Genomic DNA, 23,175 nt, shown 5'->3' on the forward strand with positions numbered 1-23,175 from the left:
TTAAAACGGTACAAAAACAGCCAAACACATTTCAGGTTTTGGGAGGGAATTACACAGGCAATGAGAAGAGATGAAATTGTGTGCGAGCCAAAGTGGAAGCTGTTAAATTAACATCAAGGAGACAGCAGAGGGGAGTGTGCACGTTCACCCTGTTGTTTCCATGCTCAGCTGCTCTCTGGTTACACTAAAACATCATAACACCAGTCTATTGCCCTGTGTGGCATCAAGTACAAGCACAAACCTGAATCCCCGGCTGATATGAAATATAAACCTGACTCCTGTGTGCTTAGTCCGCAGAGGCCAACACGGCTTCCTTCCTTTCTGTTCTTGGTGATCACTCATTCATTCAGCGCTGCAAAAAGCATCAAAAGGGTGATTGACAGCGAAGAGGAAACACCGGGGAACACGACGATAAGGCACGGCCAGCGTGCTGAAAAGGCATGATTACAGACGGAGGAAAGAGCCTTAGCTGTAAACTTCTCTCCAGACTGCACACGGTGTTATCAGCTGCACAACAGCACTTTGTTAAAAAAAAAACAAAAAAAACATTTATGCACAGCTCAGGAAGCTTTCTTGCCAAATTCTCATTCAAATTTACATTTTCAGCACCGAGCTGACACCACGGTGGCAAGCGTTCAGCAGCTTGCTCGGAGACTGTTGATGGACACTGTCACTGCTGCAGGAATCAAAGTTAAGACTTTCTAACAGCAGCACCAAGCTGCTGTTAGCAGAGGTTAAACTGTCTGACAGCAGCTCCATGCAGTTGGCAGAACACTGCCCAGGTTCCTTTCATTGTTCCATCCATTATTAATAAAGAGTGAAAAGCTCCTGGAGAGCAGGCTTACAGCTGCAGGCAGTACCAGTCCCTGCAGAAAATACAAAATATGTCCATTACAGTCAGGACACATGGATTTTAATGAGTATGCACCTTACATTTACATTGCATTATCTCCAGAGTTCCATGAATAATTATTAAGATGTAAAATGCTTGAAAATATGTAACAATTTTGTAAGTTTTACGATCGAGCTACATGTACATCCATCCGTAGGTCCTGTATAGGTTTTGAAGGTCATTGGTGTTGCCGTTTATCCCTGGGTTCCACATGTAGCAGCTGCACTCTGTGTTGTGTTGTTATGACTCCACCCATTTGCTCCCCTCGGGATGCGAACTCACGATCTCCAGCATCGGAGTCAGACTCTCTAACCAGAAGGCTAAAACCCAGGGCTCTGGCTTTGTGACCAGAGAATCCTTTTGAGCTGTTGGGAGTGAGGTTTACACTCACTCCCAACATCAGTCACTAAAAAAAAGCATAGACTTTGGACTGAGTTTAATGTCGTGAAGATTTAGGAATTGAATCTGTTAACTGTATGCTTTATTAATTGTTGAAATATAGTTGTATTGTGATTTTAATTGTATGCATTATTAATTGTTGAAATGTAGTTGTATTGTGATTTTAAGATTTTGGACCCCAGGAAGACTAGCAACCACTTTGTGGAAGCTAATGGGGTTCCAAATAAATAAATAAATAAATAAATAAATACTAACTACATCTGCACAGCGACAGCTGCTGGCCTCCGTTACACTCACCCCCCTAAACTCACTCCCATCCGGGTCACGGCACCACTGTAGCGGCTTCCTCAGCTCAGGCTGTTACCCATTCCTATCTGGGTGGACTGAGGTAATGTAGATTCAGGCCCAGTCCCAATACTGTCTCTTAATTTTGCACATTGTGGTAGGATGAAGGAATGGGATTGGGATTGGACCCAAGTATCTTATCCAAGGACATGGACAGGCAGGGTGACTGAAAATCAAACCCAGGTCTACATATCGACAGACTCCTTATCCAACTGAGCTACTTGCTCTACATATATGGCACACTGCACAAAAATGTTACACGTCCAGTGTATAGAATTTCATGTCATTTAGTGGTGAGGTTTCAAATTTCAACATGCCATCGCAGTTCATGATCCCCCCCTTCATGGTTTCACTTCTTCGGCAATGGGGAGTATTGATGCTTCCTTGCCTCCTCTTGTGATAAGCAATATGTATGATCCTCCATTTCACATAATGAGGGTTGTCAAACTTTTTAGCCTGCATTGGCCACAAGTAGACATTGAATAGGGAAGCAACCGCTGATTCCTCTTCCTTTTTCTCTTTGTTTTCTGGATGTACTGCAAAAAGTGAAAAGCTACTGCATCAACATGATGGTGCAATATGCCAGCCTCCATGAGGGGACCCTGCTTCCATCTACACAGATATGAAGCAGAATGAAAACATATCAATTCCAGCTCATCACTTGCAGGTAATCGTTATAGCAATCCGTCAGTGGTGAGGAAGACGCTCTCTTGATCAATTCCCAGACAGGGTGATGGACGCATTGATGACTGAATAAGCCCAGTCTCGATGTGCACTGTTTCTGACAGATGCTGCACATGGTTGCTGTGGGAAGCTTCTTGCCAGTCAGGAACTTGCTCTCTCTCCTTCATTGATTCAGCAGGTCCTTATGGCATTTCTTCTGCCCTCCTCTCAACAATTTCCCTTCGCTCGGCTGGGAATAGAAGATCTCCTTGGCATGTCGGCTGTCATCCATCCGAACAATGTGACCCGCCCACCAAAGCTGGTTCTTGATGATGGCACACTATATCCTCTGGAGATTGGCTTCAGCCAGGACACTGATGTTGGTACAGTAGTCTCCCACCTGATGTGGAGGATACTCCTCAGGCAGTGTTGGTGGAATCGCTCAAGGGCCATCGGGTGGCAGCGATAGGTGGTCCAAGTCTCAGATCTGTACAGTGGGATTGGCATGACAGCACCTTTGTAGACAAGGATTTTCATCTCATGTTGGCGAACTCTGTTTTTGAAAACATGCGTGTGAAGCTGGCCAAAGGCAGTTCCTGCACACTTAAGTCGGTATTGAATCTCGTCATCGATGTCTGTGTTTGATGACACATGGCTGGCCAGGTATGCAAAGTAGGTCATGTTCTCCAGGACCTGTCCGTGCAGTTTCACAGCAGAAAGCGTTGGATTGACCATATTGGATGGAAGCTGGTACAGGATCTGTGCCTTTGCTAGGTTGATGTGAAGAAGAAGCTTGATGTAGGCTTCTTGCATATATAATGACAAGCTGTCGTTGGCATACTGGAAGTCCAGGAGTGAAGTGGTAGTAATTTTCTTCTTGGCTGTCAGTCAGTTCAGGCTGAATGTTTTTCAACTCGCCCTGTTCCACCAACTGCTAATTAACGACATCATGTGTTTTCAGCCGATCAAGAAGAAAGGAACCTTACACTTGACAAATGAGCCATGGTTACAGCAGACAGACATGAGAAACATGTCGAGCATGAGACTAACACGTTTTCAAACTCTTGCTATGTTACCAGAATTTGGATGGATAGATAAAGTGTTTTTGACCTTCTTTTTATAGAAATTATGCCCAAATCTGCTTACTGCTTTTTAAAATACCTTTTAAGAAATCCAAAGAATCCCAAAAACAAGAAGACACACTTCCAAGTATCCCCAGCTGAGTATCCAAGGTGGCTTGATGACTTTGGTAGATAAATTAGGAAATGTTCATGGAAGCATGTCTTTGTGTGTCAAAATAAAAACAACTGCCTTAACAACGCTACCACATCAGGATTTTGGCAAATGGAAAATTAGCAGTTCTGCTATCCAGTTTCAAATCTTGAAGGTTTGCAACTTATGTAAACCAAACATTATTTTTTTTCTTATTTAATACATTTTTTCCTGATTGGTTAAAGTCATATCTTTTCTGACGCATTTTATTTGAAATCCTCACCCCAATAACAACCAATTAATTAAATGTTTTGACATCATAGTGAAAAATAACCTTCACCTGTGGAAGCCACGGTGCTGTAAAATGCTTATCCAGTCATCTTTCATGGTCCGTGACAAATCATTGGCCCATTGAACTGTCTGTCAAACTCTCTTTGTGCCCTACATGTACCAGAAAATTTCATGCATTTACTCGTCACACTTGACCAGAGTCTGGTTCATAGCTCTGCTCAAGATAGCCATGGATGTTTCTGTTGATTACTCCAGTTATGGATTTTTCTGTCTACAGTGGGTGGGGGTAATGCTCCAACCAGTTGCTCACCTCCAATGAACAAAACGGAATAATAATAATAATAATACTGAGAAGAAGACGAAGGTGTAAAACGGTTGCATATTAGAGAAAGTCAACTATTTGCACAATGGCAGAGACAGTACCAGCAATAACTGACAGGTGCAAAAAAAAAATGTTTTTGAGAAAGCTACCACCCAAAAAGGGCAGATGTGGCATGATCTAAAACCTGAGTAAACAATGGTGTTGTTTTCAATAATGCCGACAATTCATTCCCTCTGTGGTGGTGCACCAGCGTTGGCTCCGGTCACCAGCTCTGCTGCACCCAACCAAACCATGTCCATCTCTGGTGCACCCCTTCCAAACCACAAACAGCTCTGGTGCACTCCGTCCAAACCATATCTAGCTCTGGTGCACCCTTTCCAAACCATATCCAGCTCTGGTGCACCCCGTCCAAACCATATCCAGCTCTGGTGCAGTCCGTCCAAACCATAAACTGCTTTGGTGCACTCCGTCCAAACCATATCCAGCTCTGGTGCACCCTGTCCAAACCATAAACAGCTCTGGTGCACAGCAACCAAACCACAAGCAGTTCTGGTGCACCCCGACCAAACCATATCCAGCTCTGGTGCACCCCGACCAACCCACAGCCATCTCTGGTGCACCCCGACTAAACCACAAACAGCTCTGGTGCACTCCGTCCAAACCATATCCAGCTCTGGTGCACCCCATCCAAACCATATCCAGCTCTGGTGCACCCCATCCAAACCATATCCAGCTCTGGTGCACTCCGTCCAAACCATATCCAGCTCTGGTGCACCCCGTCCAAACCATATCCAGCTCTGGTGCACTCCGTCCAAACCATATCCAGCTCTGGTGCACTCCGTCCAAACCATATCCAGCTCTGGTGCACCCTGTCTAAACCATAAACAACTCTGGTGCACAGCAACCAAACCACAAGCAGTTCTGGTGCACCCCGACCAAACCATATCCAGCTCTGGTGCACCCCGACCAAACCATATCCAGCTCTGGTGCACCCCAACCAAACCATATACAGCTCTGGTGAACCTTGACCAAATCACAACCAGCTCTGGTGCACCCCGACCACACCATATCCAGTTCTGCAGCACCCCATCCAAACCATATCCAGCTCTGGTGCACCCCGAACACACCATATCCAGTTCTGGTGCACCCCGTCCAAACCATATCCAGTTGTGGTGCACCCCGTCCAAACCATATCCAGCTCTGGTGCACCCCGACCAAACCATAACCAGCTCTGGTGCACCCCGACCAAACTGGGACCGGCTCCTGCCGATGGCTTTTAAGGTCCTGGGGCAAAGTTCTGTTTGCTAGCTGTACAGCGCCTTATTGCCCCGACCTCACTGCCAGGTGGTCCAATGATGGTCCTGGTGAAACCCAATCATGCTCAAATTTGAATATGTTTGTGATAGACCCATTTAGCACGAGCAGTTCAAATTAGGAGAATAATTACCAACTTTTTCAAGTCACTGTCAGAACCAGAAAGCATAACTGACACACGGGTGGATGCAATGACTGTGTGCACTTCTATACCCCATCTATCTTATGACCTTGTGACCAGCAGGGGATAAAAAGCTTAGATATAGATGACGTGTGGTGCAGGAATTACAGAAGATGAGTAATGTGGGCAGACATGTGAAAAAGTGTAATTATGAGTTGGTCTTGTACGTTTGATGCAAACTATTCTTGGGTAATTCCATTGTTTCTTATGTATACTTGTCTTGCAGTGGCGGCTGGTGAAAAACAGTCTTGGTGGGGCTGCTGTGCCAATAGATTCCCTTGCCTTGTCCAGTACAGGCATTCAAGTGAACAGTCGGAAAATCACTACAATTCCACAATAATCATTTCATGTCCTCAAAATCAGCAGTTTTACAGATCAAGTTAATCATTTACAGCTATATTAGGCCCCATTTCTACTTTGGAAAGGAACAGTATCAAATACAACACTCAAGTTCTTGAGCAAAGAACATTTCACCATTTGACACCAATTACACACATAGTACACCAAACTGTACTGAACTGCCATTATCTTCAGACAAACAGATCCTGGGGTTCACAATGACACCCCCTTAGCAAAATAGAAAATATCACCAAATTTACACTCTTTAAAAATGTGGAAAAATTCTTCAATTGACAAAAGAACATTATGTACATACTACAATGTTCACACCACTGTTTTAGAGTGTGGAATACTCCAAAGACTATTTCACTTCTGTGAACTGATCCTCATAACGTGTAAAGTGAAATCAAAATACCAGCATGGCTGCAGCATTGAACACTGTTACAAACAGCCCCGGCCTCCCCTATTACCATTATAACTGGTCTGCTGTCCCAATAAAGATCACAGCTTTGACCCCCTAAAACAAACAAAAAACATTACTCATTCGTTTTATCTTAAATTTTCACCCTCGTTTCCACACCAGGAGCAACATTCGGGAATAAATCCGAGCAGCTCGTCAGCTCACCTGAAGATGTGGATGCGCTCCTTTCCATCCGCGCAGATCAGCAGCCTCCGTGACGTGTGTGCGCTGACAGTGTGAATGAAGCCTGACACGGTTTATAACGAGTCAGACAAACGTCTCTCCTCCAACCGGGATGTGCAATTGTCATTAAACCACGAGAAAGATCTGATGTGCGCACCTCCATGCGCCTCCAAAAGGATCCCCGCCAAACTTTGGTGTCATTGATTTGATGAGTTTTGTCCCGTTTTAAACCTCCGAAGAGTTCTTCAACTTACTCCAGCAAAACACACGGAGACACAATAAAAATAAATAAATATAACCCAAATGTCGTCGTCGCTCTTCCTGACTGACTGACAGCTGCAGCGTCACGTATATCACTGACTGTAATCTAACGTTCCCGCATTTTTGTAGCAAGGGCTAAAATTCCAGCGCCCCAAAGCCATTAATTTTGGCAATGTTGATTTGCCAAATATTTATTAATTTTCCCTAGTAACTACATACGATTGGTTATTTCGCTGCACTTCAAGGGCGCTTTGAATGGCGCCCAAGACGAGGAACGTACGTTTTCTGCTCCTGTCGGTGGAAATGCACTGTTGAATGAGAGTCAGTTGGAGGAAGTGTTGTTTTAATCATTCATATTACATGTAGGCACATACAAGTAAGTAAAACTGACATTGATAATACTTTTTAAATATATATATATATATTATGACTTTTCTGTTGTGTGGGCCGCTGAAGAGGAGGTACTGCTGGCCCACCACCACTAGAGGGCGCCCTGCCTGGAGTGCGGGCTCCAGGCACCGGAGGGCGCTGCCGCCTTACGGGAGCAGCCAGAGTGACAGCTGTCACCCATCACTGGAGACAGCTGATCCCAATCAATAAGGAGGTATATCAGCAGGACGGCATCTCCACCTCATTTGCCGAGATATCACCTTACCAAAGAGGTAACAAACTCAGCCTACACATACGTGTGACTTTACTTGTGTTCTTGTGATTATCTGTAGGACAGCTGACTACCACACAGCGTTTGGATAAGTACTCACCTTCCTACATTTCTTGATTATTGTTGACGAGAGGTGGAGGTGGACTCTCCACCCTCCGTGTTGCTGGGTGCAGCCGCATCCACACCTGACTGTTTCTGTTTCCTGCCAGCAGTACCGGATCCGACGAGCGGAGGCAGTGGCCACCTGGGAATTCGGGACTTGGCGGCTCCAGTATTCCCGGGGTTCGGTGGCAGAGGAAATCGGGTTGGTTCCGGTTCGACTTGGACAGACGTCTCCTATCGTCGAGCCTGCCCACACGACACCGTTGTAATTAGACTCGATCTCCATATTGTAATCGGTTGTATTTGTTGTGCCTTTTTCACAACAGTAAAAACAGTGTTATTTGATTCCTCCATTGTCCGTTCATTTGCGCCCCCTGTTGTGGGTCCGTGTTCCTACACTTTCACAACAGGATATCTCGGCCAACGTCATGGATCCCGAGGGGCGTCAACCGGCTGTTGAACGGCCAATGGAAGAACAGGACGCGCAGGCGTCCGCAGGAGGGGTAATCGGTGAGTTGCAGCGGATCCTCGCCGCTTTCACGACTCGGTTAGATTTAATGACCGAGCAGAACGTCCTCCTGAACCGCAGGGTGGAGGCTCTCGCCGCGCAGGTGGAAGCGCGCCCTCCGGGCGCCGCTGCGGCTCTCCCTCCCATAGACCCTGTACGTAACATAGACGTTCCACTGGTTCTTCAACGACCCCTCCCACCTTCCCCGGAAGCATACATAAGCCCCCCAGAGCCGTACAGAGGCTGTGTGGAGACGTGCGCGGATTTTCTTATGCAGTGCTCGCTCGTCTTCGCACAGCGTCCCGTCATGTACGCGACTGATGCTAGTAAAGTAGCTTATGTAATAAACCTGCTTCGCGGTGAGGCACGCGCTTGGGCTACAGCGCTCTGGGAGCAGAATTCACGGCTCCTTCTGACATATGATGGGTTTGTAAGGGAGCTCAGAACCGTGTTCGATCACCCTAATAGAGGAGAAACCGCTTCAACCGTGCTACTGTCAATGAAACTGGGGCGTCGGAGCGCAGCTGCCTATGCAGTCGACTTCCGCATTGCGGCTGCGAGGTCCGGCTGGAATAGCACTGCCCTCCGCGCCGCCTTTGTAAACGGACTGTCTTTGGTTCTTAAGGAGCACCTGGTGGCTAAGGACGAACCGCGGGATTTAGATGGGCTCATCGATCTTGTCATACGGTTAGACAACCGGTTAGAAGAACGTTGGCGGGAACGAGACGAAGGGCGTGGCCGGGCACGCGCCGTCCCTCTCCCTTCCGGTTCCGACCGCGCTCCGCCTTCCCCACGCTCCACGGCCCCTGCGCTCCGTGGGGCCACAGCTCCCCCTACTGACAAAGCTATGGACACGAGTAGGGCAACATTTAGGGCACCAGATGCACAGAGGAGACGGGCCCACGGAGCTTGTTTTGTTTGTGGTGCAATAGAGCACCATATGAGAGACTGCACCGAGCGGTTAAACTCCAACGCCCGCCCCTAGAAACTGGGCTAGGGGTGGGCCGAGACATTCACGTGGGACACACCCACATTGCCACACGACTCCCAGTTACGATCCTTTATGAGGACTCAACCCTGAAGGCCCCAGCACTGGTGGACACGGGCTCTGAGGGTAATCTGCTGGACAGCAGATGGGCCAGGGAGATAGGGCTCCCTCTGGTGGCGCTTACCTCGCCCGTACAGGTTCGGGCAGTAGATGGCTCCCTACTCCCTCCGATCACGCATAAGACACCACCTGTAACTCTGGTGGTGTCAGGAAATCACCGGGAGGTGATCGAGTTTTTTGTGACTCAGGCCACCTCCCGTGTGGTTTTAGGATTTTCCTGGATGTTGAAGCACAATCCCCGGATTGATTGGCTGTCCGGGGTAGTGGTTCAGTGGAGCGAGACCTGCCATCGGGTGTGTCTAGGTTCCTCGGTTCCTCCCGGCTCCCAAGCTAAGGAAGAGGTCAGAGTCCCGCCCAATCTGGGGACGGTGACGGTGGAGTACTACGACCTTGTCGATGTGTTCAGCAAGGATCTGGCTCTCACACCCCCCCCCCACCGTCCGTATGATTGTGCCATTGATTTGGTGCCGGGCAGTGAGTTCCCGTCCAGTAGGCTGTACAACCTCTCACGGCCTGAGCGCGAATCAATGGAGACCTACATCCGGGACTCATTAGCTGCCGGGTTGATCCGGAATTCCACCTCCCCGATGGGCGCAGGTTTCTTTTTTGTGGGTAAAAAAGACGGCGGACTTCGTCCATGCATTGATTATAGGGGGCTGAACGAGATCACGGTTCGCAACCGATACCCGTTGCCCCTGTTGGATTCGGTGTTCACACCCCTGCATGGAGCCCGAATATTCACTAAGCTCGATCTTAGAAATGCGTATCACCTGGTTCGGGTCCGGAAGGGAGACGAGTGGAAGACGGCATTTAACACCCCCTTAGGTCACTTTGAGTACCTGGTCATGCCGTTCGGCCTCACAAACGCCCCCGCGACGTTCCAAGCATTAGTTAATGATGTCTTGCGGGATTTCCTGCACCGGTTCATCTTCGTATATCTAGACGATATACTCATCTTTTCTCCGGATCCTGAGACTCATGTTCGGCATGAACGTCAGGTCCTGCAGCGGTTGTTGGAGAACCGGCTGTTTGTGAAGGGCGAGAAGTGTGAGTTCCACCGCACGTCTTTGTCCTTCCTGGGGTTCATCATCTCCTCCAACTCCGTCGCTCCTGATCCGGCCAAGGTTGCGGCGGTGAGAGACTGGCCCCAACCCACAAGCCGTAGGAAGTTGCAACAGTTCCTAGGCTTTGCTAATTTGTACAGGAGGTTCATTAAGGGCTACAGTCAGGTAGTTAGCCCCCTGACAGCCCTGAACTCACCAAAAGTCCCCTTCACCTGGTCGGATCGTTGCGATGCCGCGTTCAAGGAGTTGAAATGGCGCTTCTCGTCTGCACCTGTTCTGGTGCAGCCCGATCCTAGTCGCCAGTTAGTGGTTGAAGTGGACGCCTCGGACTCAGGGATAGGAGTCGTGCTGTCCCAGAGCGGGAAGACCGATAAGGTCCTTCACCCGTGTGCCTATTTTTCCCTCAGGTTGACCCCAGCCGAACGGAACTATGACGTCGGCAATCGAGAGCTCCTTGCGGTGAAAGAGGCTCTTGAGGAGTGGAGACATCTGTTGGAGGGAACGTCCGTGCCATTCACGGTTTTCACTGACCACCGGAACCTGGAGTATATCAGGACCGCCAAGCGGCTGAATCCCAGGCAAGCCCGCTGGTCACTGTTCTTCGGCCGTTTTGACTTCCGGATCACCTACCGTCCCGGGACCAAAAATCAAAGATCGGATGCTTTGTCCCGGGTACATGAAGATGAGGTCAAAACGGAGTCGTCGGATCCCCCGGATCCCATCATCCCGGAGTCCGCTATCGTGGCCGCCCTCACCTGGGACGTGGAGAAGACCGTCCGGGAGGCCCTGACACGAGACCCGGACCCCGGAACCGGACCGAAGAACAAACTCTACGACCCACCAGAAGCCAGGGCTGCAGTTCTGGACTTCTGTCACGGTTCTAAGCTCTCCTGTCATCCTGGGGTGCGAAGAACTGTGGCAGTCGTCCGGCAGCGCTTCTGGTGGGCGTCCCTGGAGGCCGACGTCCGGGGTTATATCCAGGCCTGTACCACCTGCGCCAGGGGCAAGGCCGACCACCGCAAGACATCGGGATTGCTACAGCCGCTGCCCGTGCCTCATCGCCCCTGGACTCACATCGGCCTGGATTTTGTCACGGGTCTCCCGCCGTCCCAGGGAAACACCGTCATCCTCACGATAGTGGACCGATTCTCCAAGGCGGCCCACTTCGTGGCCCTCCCGAAGCTACCAACGGCCCAGGAGACAGCGGACCTCCTAGTCCACCACGTCGTCCGTCTGCATGGGATACCATCAGACATCGTCTCCGATCGCGGTCCCCAGTTCTCCTCGCATGTTTGGAGGAGCTTTTGCCGGGAACTGGGGGCCACGGTCAGTCTCTCGTCCGGGTATCACCCCCAGACCAACGGACAAGCAGAACGGGCCAACCAGGAGATGGAGCAGACCCTACGCTGTGTGACAGCCGCGCACCCGACGGCCTGGAGTACCCACCTGGCCTGGATCGAGTACGCCCACAACAGCCAAGTGTCATCAGCCACCGGCCTCTCCCCTTTCGAGGTGTGCTTGGGGTATCAACCCCCGTTGTTTCCGGTGGTTGAGGGGGAGGTCGGTGTGCCCTCGGTCCACCTACGGAAGTGCCGTCGGGTGTGGCGTGCCGCCCGTTCTGCTTTGTTAAGGGCCCGGACGAGGGCAAAGAACCATGCAGACCGGCGGCGGGCCCCGGCTCCCACGTATCGTCCTGGGCAGGAAGTGTGGTTGTCCACCAAGGACATTCCCCTTCAAGTGGACTCCCCAAAACTGCAAGAACGATACATCGGCCCGTACAAGATACTCAAGGTCATCAATCCCGCCGCAGTGAGGCTCCAGCTTCCGGCCTCACTGCGGATTCATCCAGTATTCCACGTCTCCAGGATTAAACCCCATCACACCTCACCCCTCTGCACTCCGGGTCCGGCGCCACCTCCTGCCCGGATCATCGACGGAGAGCCGGCTTGGACCGTGCGCCGGCTCCTCGACGTCCGACGGATGGGCCGGGGTTTTCAATATCTGGTGGAATGGGAGGGGTACGGCCCCGAAGAACGCTCCTGGGTGAAAAAAGGCTTCATCCTGGACCCGGCCCTCCTGGCCGACTTCTACCGTTGCCACCCTGACAAACCCGGTCGTGCGCCAGGAGGCGCCCGTTGAGGGGGGGGTCCTGTTGTGTGGGCCGCTGAAGAGGAGGTACTGCTGGCCCACCACCACTAGAGGGCGCCCTGCCTGGAGTGCGGGCTCCAGGCACCGGAGGGCGCTGCCGCCTTACGGGAGCAGCCAGAGTGACAGCTGTCAGCCATCACTGGAGACAGCTGATCCCAATCAATAAGGAGGTATATCAGCAGGACGGCATCTCCACCTCATTTGCCGAGATATCGCCTTACCAAAGAGGTAACAAACTCAGCCTACACATACGTGTGACTTTACTTGTGTTCTTGTGATTATCTGTAGGACAGCTGACTACCAGACAGCGTTTGGATAAGTACTCACCTTCCTACATTTCTTGATTATTATTGACGAGAGGTGGAGGTGGACTCTCCACCCTCCGTGTTGCTGGGTGCAGCCGCATCCACACCTGACTGTTTCTGTTTCCTGCCAGCAGTACCGGATCCGACGAGCGGAGGCAGTGGCCACCTGGGAATTCGGGACTTGGCGGCTCCAGTATTCCCGGGGTTCGGTGGCAGAGGAAATCGGGTTGGTTCCGGTTCGACTTGGACAGACGTCTCCTATCGTCGAGCCTGCCCACACGACACCGTTGTAATTAGACTCGATCTCCATATTGTAATCGGTTGTATTTGTTGTGCCTTTTTCACAACAGTAAAAACAGTGTTATTTGATTCCTCCATTGTCCGTTCATTTGCGCTCCCTGTTGTGGGTCCGTGTTCCTACACTTTCACAACATTTTCCCCTCCACATCTAGGAGGGCAGCGCCCAAGTGCCCCCTATGGGCCAGCCGCCACTGTTGTCTTGTCTCATATTTTCCAACATAACTGTAGTCAGACTTTAAACCTCAGATCAATGTAACAATAATCCCCGCTCATTCTGTTTCCAGCACTGACTGAATCGTTGAAGTAGCCTCTGATGTCGGTGCTCTTTGTGCTGGTTGGTTGTCTTTCTAATTACTGTTTCAGTGCACTCACCCCTAAACTGTCTTCTTGCCGGTGCTGTCTCCAGTTGTGTCCTGTGTCGCTAAACATCAACAGGTAGGCTGTCAGCCAATCAGAACTTCCGTAGCGACCCTGTGTAGCAACAGCCCTGACTTGGGTTCGTCTTCCCAGATCCACCTCCAGCCACTGGTATCTGTCAGAAGTGAGAGGAGACCAGCCACCCGCTCCTGCACAGGACAAGCACAAACACACTCCTTTAGTGATAATTACCACGTTGTTTGGGGCTTACTGCTTGATTTTGGCAGGACCTGAGTGAGTCGTAGACTGGGGAAGTCCTCTCTTTTCCAAATGATCATTTTTTTAGTTTTAGACTTGTTATTTTACATTCTTGAAAGGGTAGTTGTAAAACAGCTAACTGATCATCTGCAGAGGAATGGTCTATTTGAAGAGTTTCAGTCAGGTTTTAGAATTCATCATAGTACAGAAACAGCATTAGTGAAGGTTGCAAATGATCTTCTTATGGCCTCGGACAGTGGACTCATCTCTGTGCTTGTTCTATTAGACCTCAGTGCTGCTTTTGATACTGTTGACCATAAAATTTTATTACAGAGATTAGAGCATGCCATAGGTATTAAAGGCACTGCGCTGCAGTGGTTTGAATCATATTTGTCTAATAGATTTCAATTTGTTCATGTAAATGGGGAATCTTCTTCACAGACTAAAGTTAATTATGGAGTTCCACAAGGTTCTGTGCTAGGACCAATTTTATTCACTTTATACATGCTTGCATTGTACTTGGCCCCACAAATCTTAGAAACATGGTGTCTAACCAGATCCTTACTCTGGATGGCATTACCCTGACCTCTAGTAATACTGTGAGAAATCTTGGAGTCATTTTGATCAGGATGTCATTCAAAGCGCATATTAAACAAATATGTAGGACTGCTTTTTTGCATTTACGCAATATCTCTAAAATTAGAAAGGTCTTGTCTCAGAGTGATGCTGAAAAACTAATTCATGCATTTATTTCCTTTAGGCTGGACTATTGTAATTCATTATTATCAGGTTGTCCTAAAAGTTCCCTAAAAAGCCTTCAGTTAATTCAAAATGCTGCAGCTAGAGTACTAACAGGGACTAGAAGGAGAGAGCATATCTCACCCATATTGGCCTCTCTTCATTGGCTTCCTGTTAATTCTAGAATAGAATTTAAAATTCTTCTTCTTACTTATAAGGTTTTGAATAATCAGGTCCCATCTTATCTTAGGGACCTCGTAGTACCATATCACCCCAATAGAGCGCTTCGCTCTCAGACTGCAGGCTTACTTGTAGTTCCTAGGGTTTGTAAGAGTAGAATGGGAGGCAGAGCCTTCAGCTTTCAGGCTCCTCTCCTGTGGAACCAGCTCCCAATTCAGATCAGGGAGACAGACACCCTCTCTACTTTTAAGATTAGGCTTAAAACTTTCCTTTTTGCTAAAGCTTATAGTTAGGGCTGGATCAGGTGACCCTGAACCATCCCTTAGTTATGCTGCTATAGACGTAGACTGCTGGGGGGTTCCCATGATGCACTGTTTCTTTCTCTTTTTGCTCTGTATGTACCACTCTGCATTTAATCATTAGTGATCGATCTCTGCTCCCCTCCACAGCATGTCTTTTTCCTGGTTCTCTCCCTCAGCCCCAACCAGTCCCAGCAGAAGACTGCCCCTCCCTGAGCCTGGTTCTGCTGGAGGTTTCTTCCTGTTAAAAGGGAGTTTTTCCTTCCCACTGTAGCCAAGTGCTTGCTCACAGGGGGTCGTTTTGACCGTTGGGGTTTTACATAATTATTGTATGGCCTTGCCTTACAATATAAAGCGCATTGGGGCAACTGTTTGTTGTGATTTGGCGCTATATAAAAAAAAAAATTGATTGATTGATTGAATTGATTTGTGGTTAGAACTGTGTACTGTATGTACCATTTCATATATAATAAATGACTTCAACATGCCAAGTATGTGGACTGAACCTGAGATTGTTCATGAAAAAATGTATTTAAAGGTATTAAGTGGTATGTGTCAGCCTCAGAGCTACTTGAAAGAAACGAAGTAGAGCGAGCAATGCAGTCGTGACATTTACAGAGATGTAGACACTTAATTACTGCCTGCCTCAGACACTATATATAAAAATGTAGTCATATTACATCAACTCATGACACACTTCTCAAAGCATTAAACATGAAGACAAATGTGTTTGTGTTTGGTTGTTCGAACATTTGATTATTATTATTATTTTTATTTTTTTGGACATCCAAATTCTTATTTTTTCTTATTGTAACTGAATTAGCAAAAGATGTCATTTGGTCACAGCCCTTTGTCTGTCTTCTTCAGAGTTGAAATGATGGATCTTATCAAGGGGGATTAAAAAGCACAAGAAAACAAGAAAAGAAACATTAGAATGTTATGTTTAAAGGCAACAGATTGTGCAATTAGATCTTTTATATTCCATATTCCACATTTCTATTTTTCGTTACATTTGGATTGATTAATCAAAATGTTTTTTAGGCCCATGTCTGCACACCTTAGAGAAATTATCAATCTTATGTAACAAAATAAAGCGGTTACAGGCTCAATGAAAGCCCAATGCAAAATGGCCATCATTTCCAGACGAACAAATCTATGACTATAATTTTTTGATGTGAAATATGTCAACAACCCATATTATGCCCATGACAAATTAGAAAAAAGTTAACAGAAAGTTTTTGATCAAACTGCCTTTAAGCTCTCAAAATGACTATTTTCTGCATAAATATGGCCGCCATTTCCAAATGAACGAATCTATGAATATGATTTTTTTAGACGGGAACAATGTCAATGACCCATATTATATCATTATGCCCTTGCCAAATTAGAAAAAAGTTAGACAGTTTTTGAAATATCACAATAAACGGACGACGCTGATGACAATGACAGATGCTGCGCCACAACATAGGGTTAGCGGACTATTGACCGGTAACCCAAACAAAAAGAAAAAAGGAAGACCCATTCAATATTGTTACTTAGCGTCCAGATTCTGGATCATTTTTTAAAATTACTTTTACATAGCAACATGGTGAAACTTTCAACATTTTTGTCAATAATATGTTGATCATTTTGAAAGATGCAAGTCACAACAAATAATAAGTCAAAAAGTGGAATGCAGATCTGGAATGTGCAGATCTAGAATGATATACTGTCCACAAGGAAAGGGGGGGGTTGATGCTCATGATATTGCAATTTTTTTTTTTACGATATAAGAATTGCTTTTTAAAGGAGTGGCAGCCAAGGAGTGCAAAAATTAAGGATATGGTCAAGTCTTTATTTGTATGTAAAATGGTTGAGGTGGCGTCAGTGAGACTAGAGGTTGGTCCAGACGTGACAGCAATGTTTAATTCACTCTCTGACTTTCAAATGAAGTGCATAAAAAAAAAAAATTCCTGGTGGGAACACCTGCAATAATGTGATCTGCATTGTTTTTGTAAATATGATTTATGATATACAGTCTCTAGACTTTATTATTCAACTTTTTCCCATGGTCTGGTATTACAAAAACAGAGAAAAGTCACAATATGTTGCAAAATCAAATTGCAATGCTGGTAGAATTACATTTCTTAAACATCATGATACGTATTAAATTAGAATCCCAGCATTGCAATACGTATCATATTGGAGGACAAAAATATTCCAGCCCTATAAACAAGGTGGTAAATACACAATCAAATCTGGTTCTAAGGTAAGTGACATTAAATAAGGCATGCAGTCACTGCTGAAAAAACTGAGGATGAAAACAGTTTTCCTGCACTGAATCATTACAGCTCGACTTTAAAACTAAATGCTTTTCTGCAAATGTTTAAATGGAAAGAGCCGAGATACACCAGCCTGTTTGTGCAGTACTTCCACACAGTCTCAAACACCAAGACGAACATTTTGCCTTTTTCATGATGATGTGCACAGCTGACACTGCCCATATTCCTCAGGGTAATGTCCTTCTTCTCTGTCCTAGTGACAGGTGTTCCAACAGCTGGACATCCAGAGACAAAAATTCATATGGTGCATATTGTAGTGTGGCATTCTGCAATGTCAACCATTGTGGTGATGTAATGTACGTGTAACAATGGACTGGAAAAGGTGATGATTCTGTCTCAAGCCAGAAAAGTAATCAGACATTCATGTGGAATATTTTCCAGTTCCTGTGATGATCCATGAGACTCTTCTTTGTTTACAAGGTCACATTTGCTGTGTTTCTCTTGGATTGGAAATTTAATCTTGACTCACTGTAAGTGTTCTAATGGATGTTTAATTGTGTTCTGTCACTCAAGACATTTCTTGTTTCAGCAGCATTAGCCTGCTGTAGCAGTTAGCGGTCCAGCTTTGTTAGCTCAGAGCAGTTCCTTAGGTTGCAGTCGGTCTTGGTATCTGGCACTGTGTTTGTGTTAGTTGTGTCATGTTGTCAGACAAAGTGACTGTTTGAGACTTAAGTCTGGAAGCTAGAGCAGCTTGTTTCCATAGCTGCTGAGTTACATGTTATTGACATTCCACATAGCTGTAGTCTTCAGCTGGCTAGCACCTGCTAACATTAGCTTTAGGGTCATTAGCAGCTGCAGTTGAGTTTAGTCTTGTCATGGTGTAAGAAGGAGGCAGCCCTGATGCACCGGTCCAGATCTATCCAGGATGACTCTTCTTCTTCTTTTTGAAACTAGGAAATTTCCTCAGATCAAGGATCGAGAGATCAGAGACCCTTTTAGGATGAATCTTTGTGGGTCAGTTAATTCCAGAAAACAGTTATGTGATCATATACATACATAAAAGTATATGATAGAAGTGTCAATAAAACAGCCAGATTCTGTAGAGACTTTCAAGTCCAGACTTAAGACGCATTTATTCTCCCTTTTGCATGGCTGGCATACTGGCATAGTACGCATGGTACTATGCTTTCTACCCCTTTAACTTCATTTTATTAGCAAACAGAGCAGGTCTCAGCCTCAACTTTATCTAAAGGCTGGATCTGTTAGTGAAGCTTAGGCCTAATGGCCGGCGATCACCTTAGTATTTCTTGTTTTGCTGTTGCTTAATGCTGACGAATTATACCTTAAGTGTAGTTTTTATGGCCGACTGATACTGTTTTCTTTTTCCTCTCTACATGATGCGGCTGGATCCACAAGCTGGATTTCTGAAACGGATGTGGAATGGACTCTGCTGCAGGAACAGATCCACTGAGTGGCTCGATGACCCCCCTTCCCAACGGTGGACTGGACGCCTGCATGGACTCTCATCAATTGTTGTTGTGCTGTGTCCTGTATTGTAATATAATGGCCTAGGCCAGTGGTGTTCAAAGTATTGATGAACTCATCCCATCTGAACAAAGTGATGTTAATCAATGAACTCACCTGCTGGAGTCAGTGGCTGCAAAGAAAACCTGCACTCTCTTGGCCCTTTCTGTAATACTTTGGACACCACTGGCCAAAGCAGTGGGTCACCCCTTTGAGTCTGGTCTGCTTGAGGTTTCTTCCTCAATCTCATCAGAGGGAGTTTTTTCTTACCACTGTCGCCTGTGTGCTTGCTCTAGGGGTTGGTAAGGTTAAACCTTACCTGTGTGAAGCACCGTGAGGCAGCTTTGTTGTGATTTGGTGCTACAGAAAAGAAAAAAATTGAAACTGAATTGAAATGAAGTATAGTTAGAAAATTAGACCTTTCAGTTTAAGCGATCCCTGATTAAACTTCATGGAGTCACAACGTCACTGGACAGAGATATCTGGTGATGCCAGTATCTGTGATGATGATGATCAAAGAATGATGGTTCAAGTCTTTAGTGTCGTGCAGACGTAGACTGGTTGTCTGCCTGGGTGATTGCCATCCAGGACCTGGAGCAATTTTGTGGCGTGGAGGATGCAGTGATGCAAAACACCAGCATATGCTACCAATCTTCACATGACTTGAGAGTGGAACCACACACGGGGCTGTACCATTCCTGTTGCTGAAATGGCACCTGTCAAAATATGACGGATGGAATTTGACAGTGTTGGGCAGGTTTGCAGATACTGGGTGGAAGGGGAGCATAAAGATAAACTGACATGTTGTCCATGAAATTAAACTGCAGCATTTTCTTAAAGCCATTGTTGTTAAGGTGTTAGTTTTATAAATCCTTTTTCAGACTCGGAAAACTCAACATCTGGTTCAGACGGGTTGTCTCGCATTTCTAAAACAAGTGCTGCAATGAAAATCACTTCTGGATTTTTCTGAAGGTGCTGAACATAATAAAAAACAAAGTTTTCAGCATGATGGAAGCACACGAGAATCTCCAGTAGGGCAGTAGAAGAGCTCCGTGGTTTCCACAGAGAGAGATGTGGTTCACTGCAGCAAATACCCTGTGCAGACACAATGCCAAAAGTCATCCAACTGCAGCTTTATCTCTACTTTAAATTCTCCTGCATCACCAAAGGAGAGTTTGTGCTTATACACACACACACACACACACACACACACACACACACACACACACACACACACACACACACACACACACACACACGAGTGAGTGACAAAGAAAAAGAATGGAGGGAATGCGGCTCAACAACACAACCCATTTATGAAGAAACACTGAAGTTGATGGAAAAGGCCGTTGCAAGATAACGACAACTTCCAGTGCTCATTGTCTGCATGTGCATGGGTGCATGCATGTGCAAGGAAAAGTGCTGAGTTGGGCAATGGTGCAAAAAACAGCAGACAGAGGGAATTTCTCCCAAAAAGAGCTGCAAACACACTCACTCACACCCGATAAAACAGCCAGTCGAAGGAGCACTTTAGATTGTGTTGCTACGGTGATGTCATCCTGACACAAGGCTGATACAAATCAATACCACAACACATCCGAGTCCCATCACACCTGACAAGTAGCCTCTTCCCTCTGAATTAAAAACTCATTATTTCAGTATCACAATCACCTGGGACCACACTGTGATTATTTCACACCATGCTGATCACATGACTTAATATCAGACTGTGGTACTTGGTGGGCATTGGTCCAACAGTGTTCCACTGTGCCCCCCCACAGCTATTTAATGGGTTGCCACATTTTACTGTACACTTATCTTGTGAAATAAATCCATGCTTTAACTACATACTGATGAGTCAAGGAATCTTTAGGAGCTTCAGTGCACAAAGGGCAAGGGTGCAAGAGAAAGCTGAACACCTGTGATCTCTGATCCGTCAGACAGTACTACATTAATTCATCAATGGCTGATATAACCACATGGGCAAGTGATTCCTTCTGTAAAGCACTACAGTATGGGGTTACATTCAAAAATGCCACTTAAAAGCTTACTGCCCAAAAAAGAAGCCTCATATGTCCACATGTAACGGGATCTGAGGCATCTGGGTTGGACAATCACACAGTAGAAACATGTTTTGCGGTGACACAAATCAGTATTCCAGTTCTCTTTTGGAAGAAATGGATGCTATGTGCTCCAGATAAAAGACCAAAAAGACCATTGAGACTGTTATCAATGAAAAATCCAAAAGTCAGGGTGTGACATGGTATGCGGTCGTGTCAATGTCTTTGGCTAAGTGATACTTCTGTGATAGCAGCCTTAAAAGCACAGAAAAGTACTTTGAGATTTTAGAGTAACATATGCTGCCTTCAACTTTTCGAGGGACCTCCGTACATTTTTAAAAAATACTGTAAAACCACATTCTACACATATTACAAAGGCATGACAGTAGCAGAAGAGGGATCCACTACAGAACGGACCTGCATGCAGTCCTGACCCGTCACCAATAGAGAAAGTGTGGAAAATTTTGAAATGAAAAACTCAAAGACGACAACGACCACAAGGTGTGACACACCTTAAGATGTGCTTACAGGGAAAATGAGACAAAATAACACCTGAAACACTGCATCCAGAAAGTATTAACAGCGCATCACTTTTTTCCACATTTTGTTATGTTATATAACCGTATTCCAAAATGAATGAAATTCTTTTTTTCCCCTCAACATTCTACACACAATACCCCATAACGACAATGTGGAAAAAGCGTTCTTCAGATTTTTGCAAATTGATTAAAAATACAAAATTAAGAAATCACGTGTACATAAGTATTCACAGCCTTTGCCATGAAGCTCAAAATTGAGCACTGATCATCCTTGAGATATTTCTGCAGGTTAATTAAATATTTCTGGGGTAAATTCAGTTGATTGGACATGATTTGGAAAGACACACCTGTCTACATATAAGGTCCCACAGTTGACAGTGCATGTCAGAGCACAAACCAAGCATGAAGTCAAAGGAATTGTCTGTAGACCAACAAGACAGGATTGTCTTGAGAAGCAAATCTGACGAAGAGTACAGAAACATTTCTGCTGCTTTGAAGGTCCCAATGAGCACTGTGGCCTCACATCATCCATAAATGGAAGAAATTTGGATCCACCAGGACTCTTCCTAGAGCTGGCCGCCCGTCTAAACTGAGCAATCGGGGGCAAATCAGGGAGGTGACCAAGAACCCGATGGTCACTCTGTCAGAGCTCTAGCATTCCTCTATGGAGAGAGGAGAACCTTCCAGAAGGATAACAGCAATCCACCAATCTGGCCTGTATTGTAGCATGACCAGACGGAAGCCACTCCTTAGTAAAAGGTACATGGCAGCCCACCTGGAGTTTGCCAAAAGGCACCTGAAGGATTCTCAGACCATGAGAGTCATGGCGTCATGTTTGGAGGAAACCAGGCACCATCCCTACAGTAAAGCATGGTGGTGGCAGCATCATGCTGTGGTGATGTTTTTCAGCAGCAGGAACTGGGAGACTAGTCAGGATTGAGGGAAAGATGAATACAGCAATGTACAGAGACATCCTGGATGAAATCCTGCTCCAGAGCGCTCTTGACCTCATACTGAGGCGACGGTTCATCTTTCAGCAGGACGATGACCCTAAACACACAGCCAAGATATCAAAGGAGTGGCTTCAGGTCAACTCTATGAATGTCCTTGAGTGGCCCAGCCAGAGCCCAGACCTGAATCTGATTGAACATCTCTGGGGAGATCTGAAAATGGCTGTGCACTGACGCTCCCCATCCAACCTGATGGAGCTTGAGAGGTGCTGCAAAGAGGAATGGACAAACTGCTCAAAGATAGGTGCACCAAGCTTGTGGCATCAAATTCACGAAGACTTGAGCCTGTAATTGCTGCCAAAGGTGCATCAACAAAGTATTGAGCAAAGGGTGTAAATGTGATTTCTTAGTTTTTTTATTTTTAATAAATTAATTGACTCCATTCTGAAATAAGGCTGTAACATAACAAAATGTGGAAACAGTGAAGTGCTGTGAATACTTTTCGGATGCAGTGTAACAGCTTGGTATCCTCAATACCAAAAGTTTTAAGTGTTGTGAGAAGGAATGGCAACATTACAAAATGGCAAATGCTTTAGCATTCCAGCTTTTTTTTGGGGGGGGGGGGGGGGGTGCAGGCCTTAAATGCAGGAATGGATGTGTATAAGGTTCACAGTATATGTAAGAATCAGTTTGTTGTTTTGGGGTTTTTTGGCGAGGTGGGGGCACATTTTTCATACAGTTCCCACTTTTTCTGACTGGGTTGTACAAAGAAGTCCAGTTGGTCAAAAATGGAGAAAAAAGTATCTCACTCCCACTGTTACTTTGCAGCTTTGACATAATTTCTAATTCATTATATACTATTTGGCCGTTTTCACGTGTTTTTCTACTGTGCCATTTCCTGCTGAGCACATTCACCCTTTCTTTCACCTGACAAATTTTCCAGGCGTCAAG

The 23,175-nt window shown here is 46.3% G+C and overlaps 1 protein-coding gene across 1 annotated transcript in view; it reads right to left on the reverse strand.

Moving 5' to 3' along the window:
* Positions 1-23,175, reverse strand: part of LOC117518379 (contactin-associated protein-like 4) — a 315,610-nt gene that overhangs the window by 210,069 nt on the left and 82,366 nt on the right. The window contains exon 3 of the mRNA XM_034179490.1: positions 13,431-13,624. Coding sequence (XP_034035381.1) covers positions 13,431-13,624 — 194 coding nt within the window. The remainder of the gene's footprint in view (positions 1-13,430; positions 13,625-23,175) is intronic.

This window comes from Thalassophryne amazonica, chromosome 10 (assembly GCF_902500255.1).
Source record: "Thalassophryne amazonica chromosome 10, fThaAma1.1, whole genome shotgun sequence".
Taxonomy (NCBI): Eukaryota; Metazoa; Chordata; class Actinopteri; order Batrachoidiformes; family Batrachoididae; genus Thalassophryne; species Thalassophryne amazonica.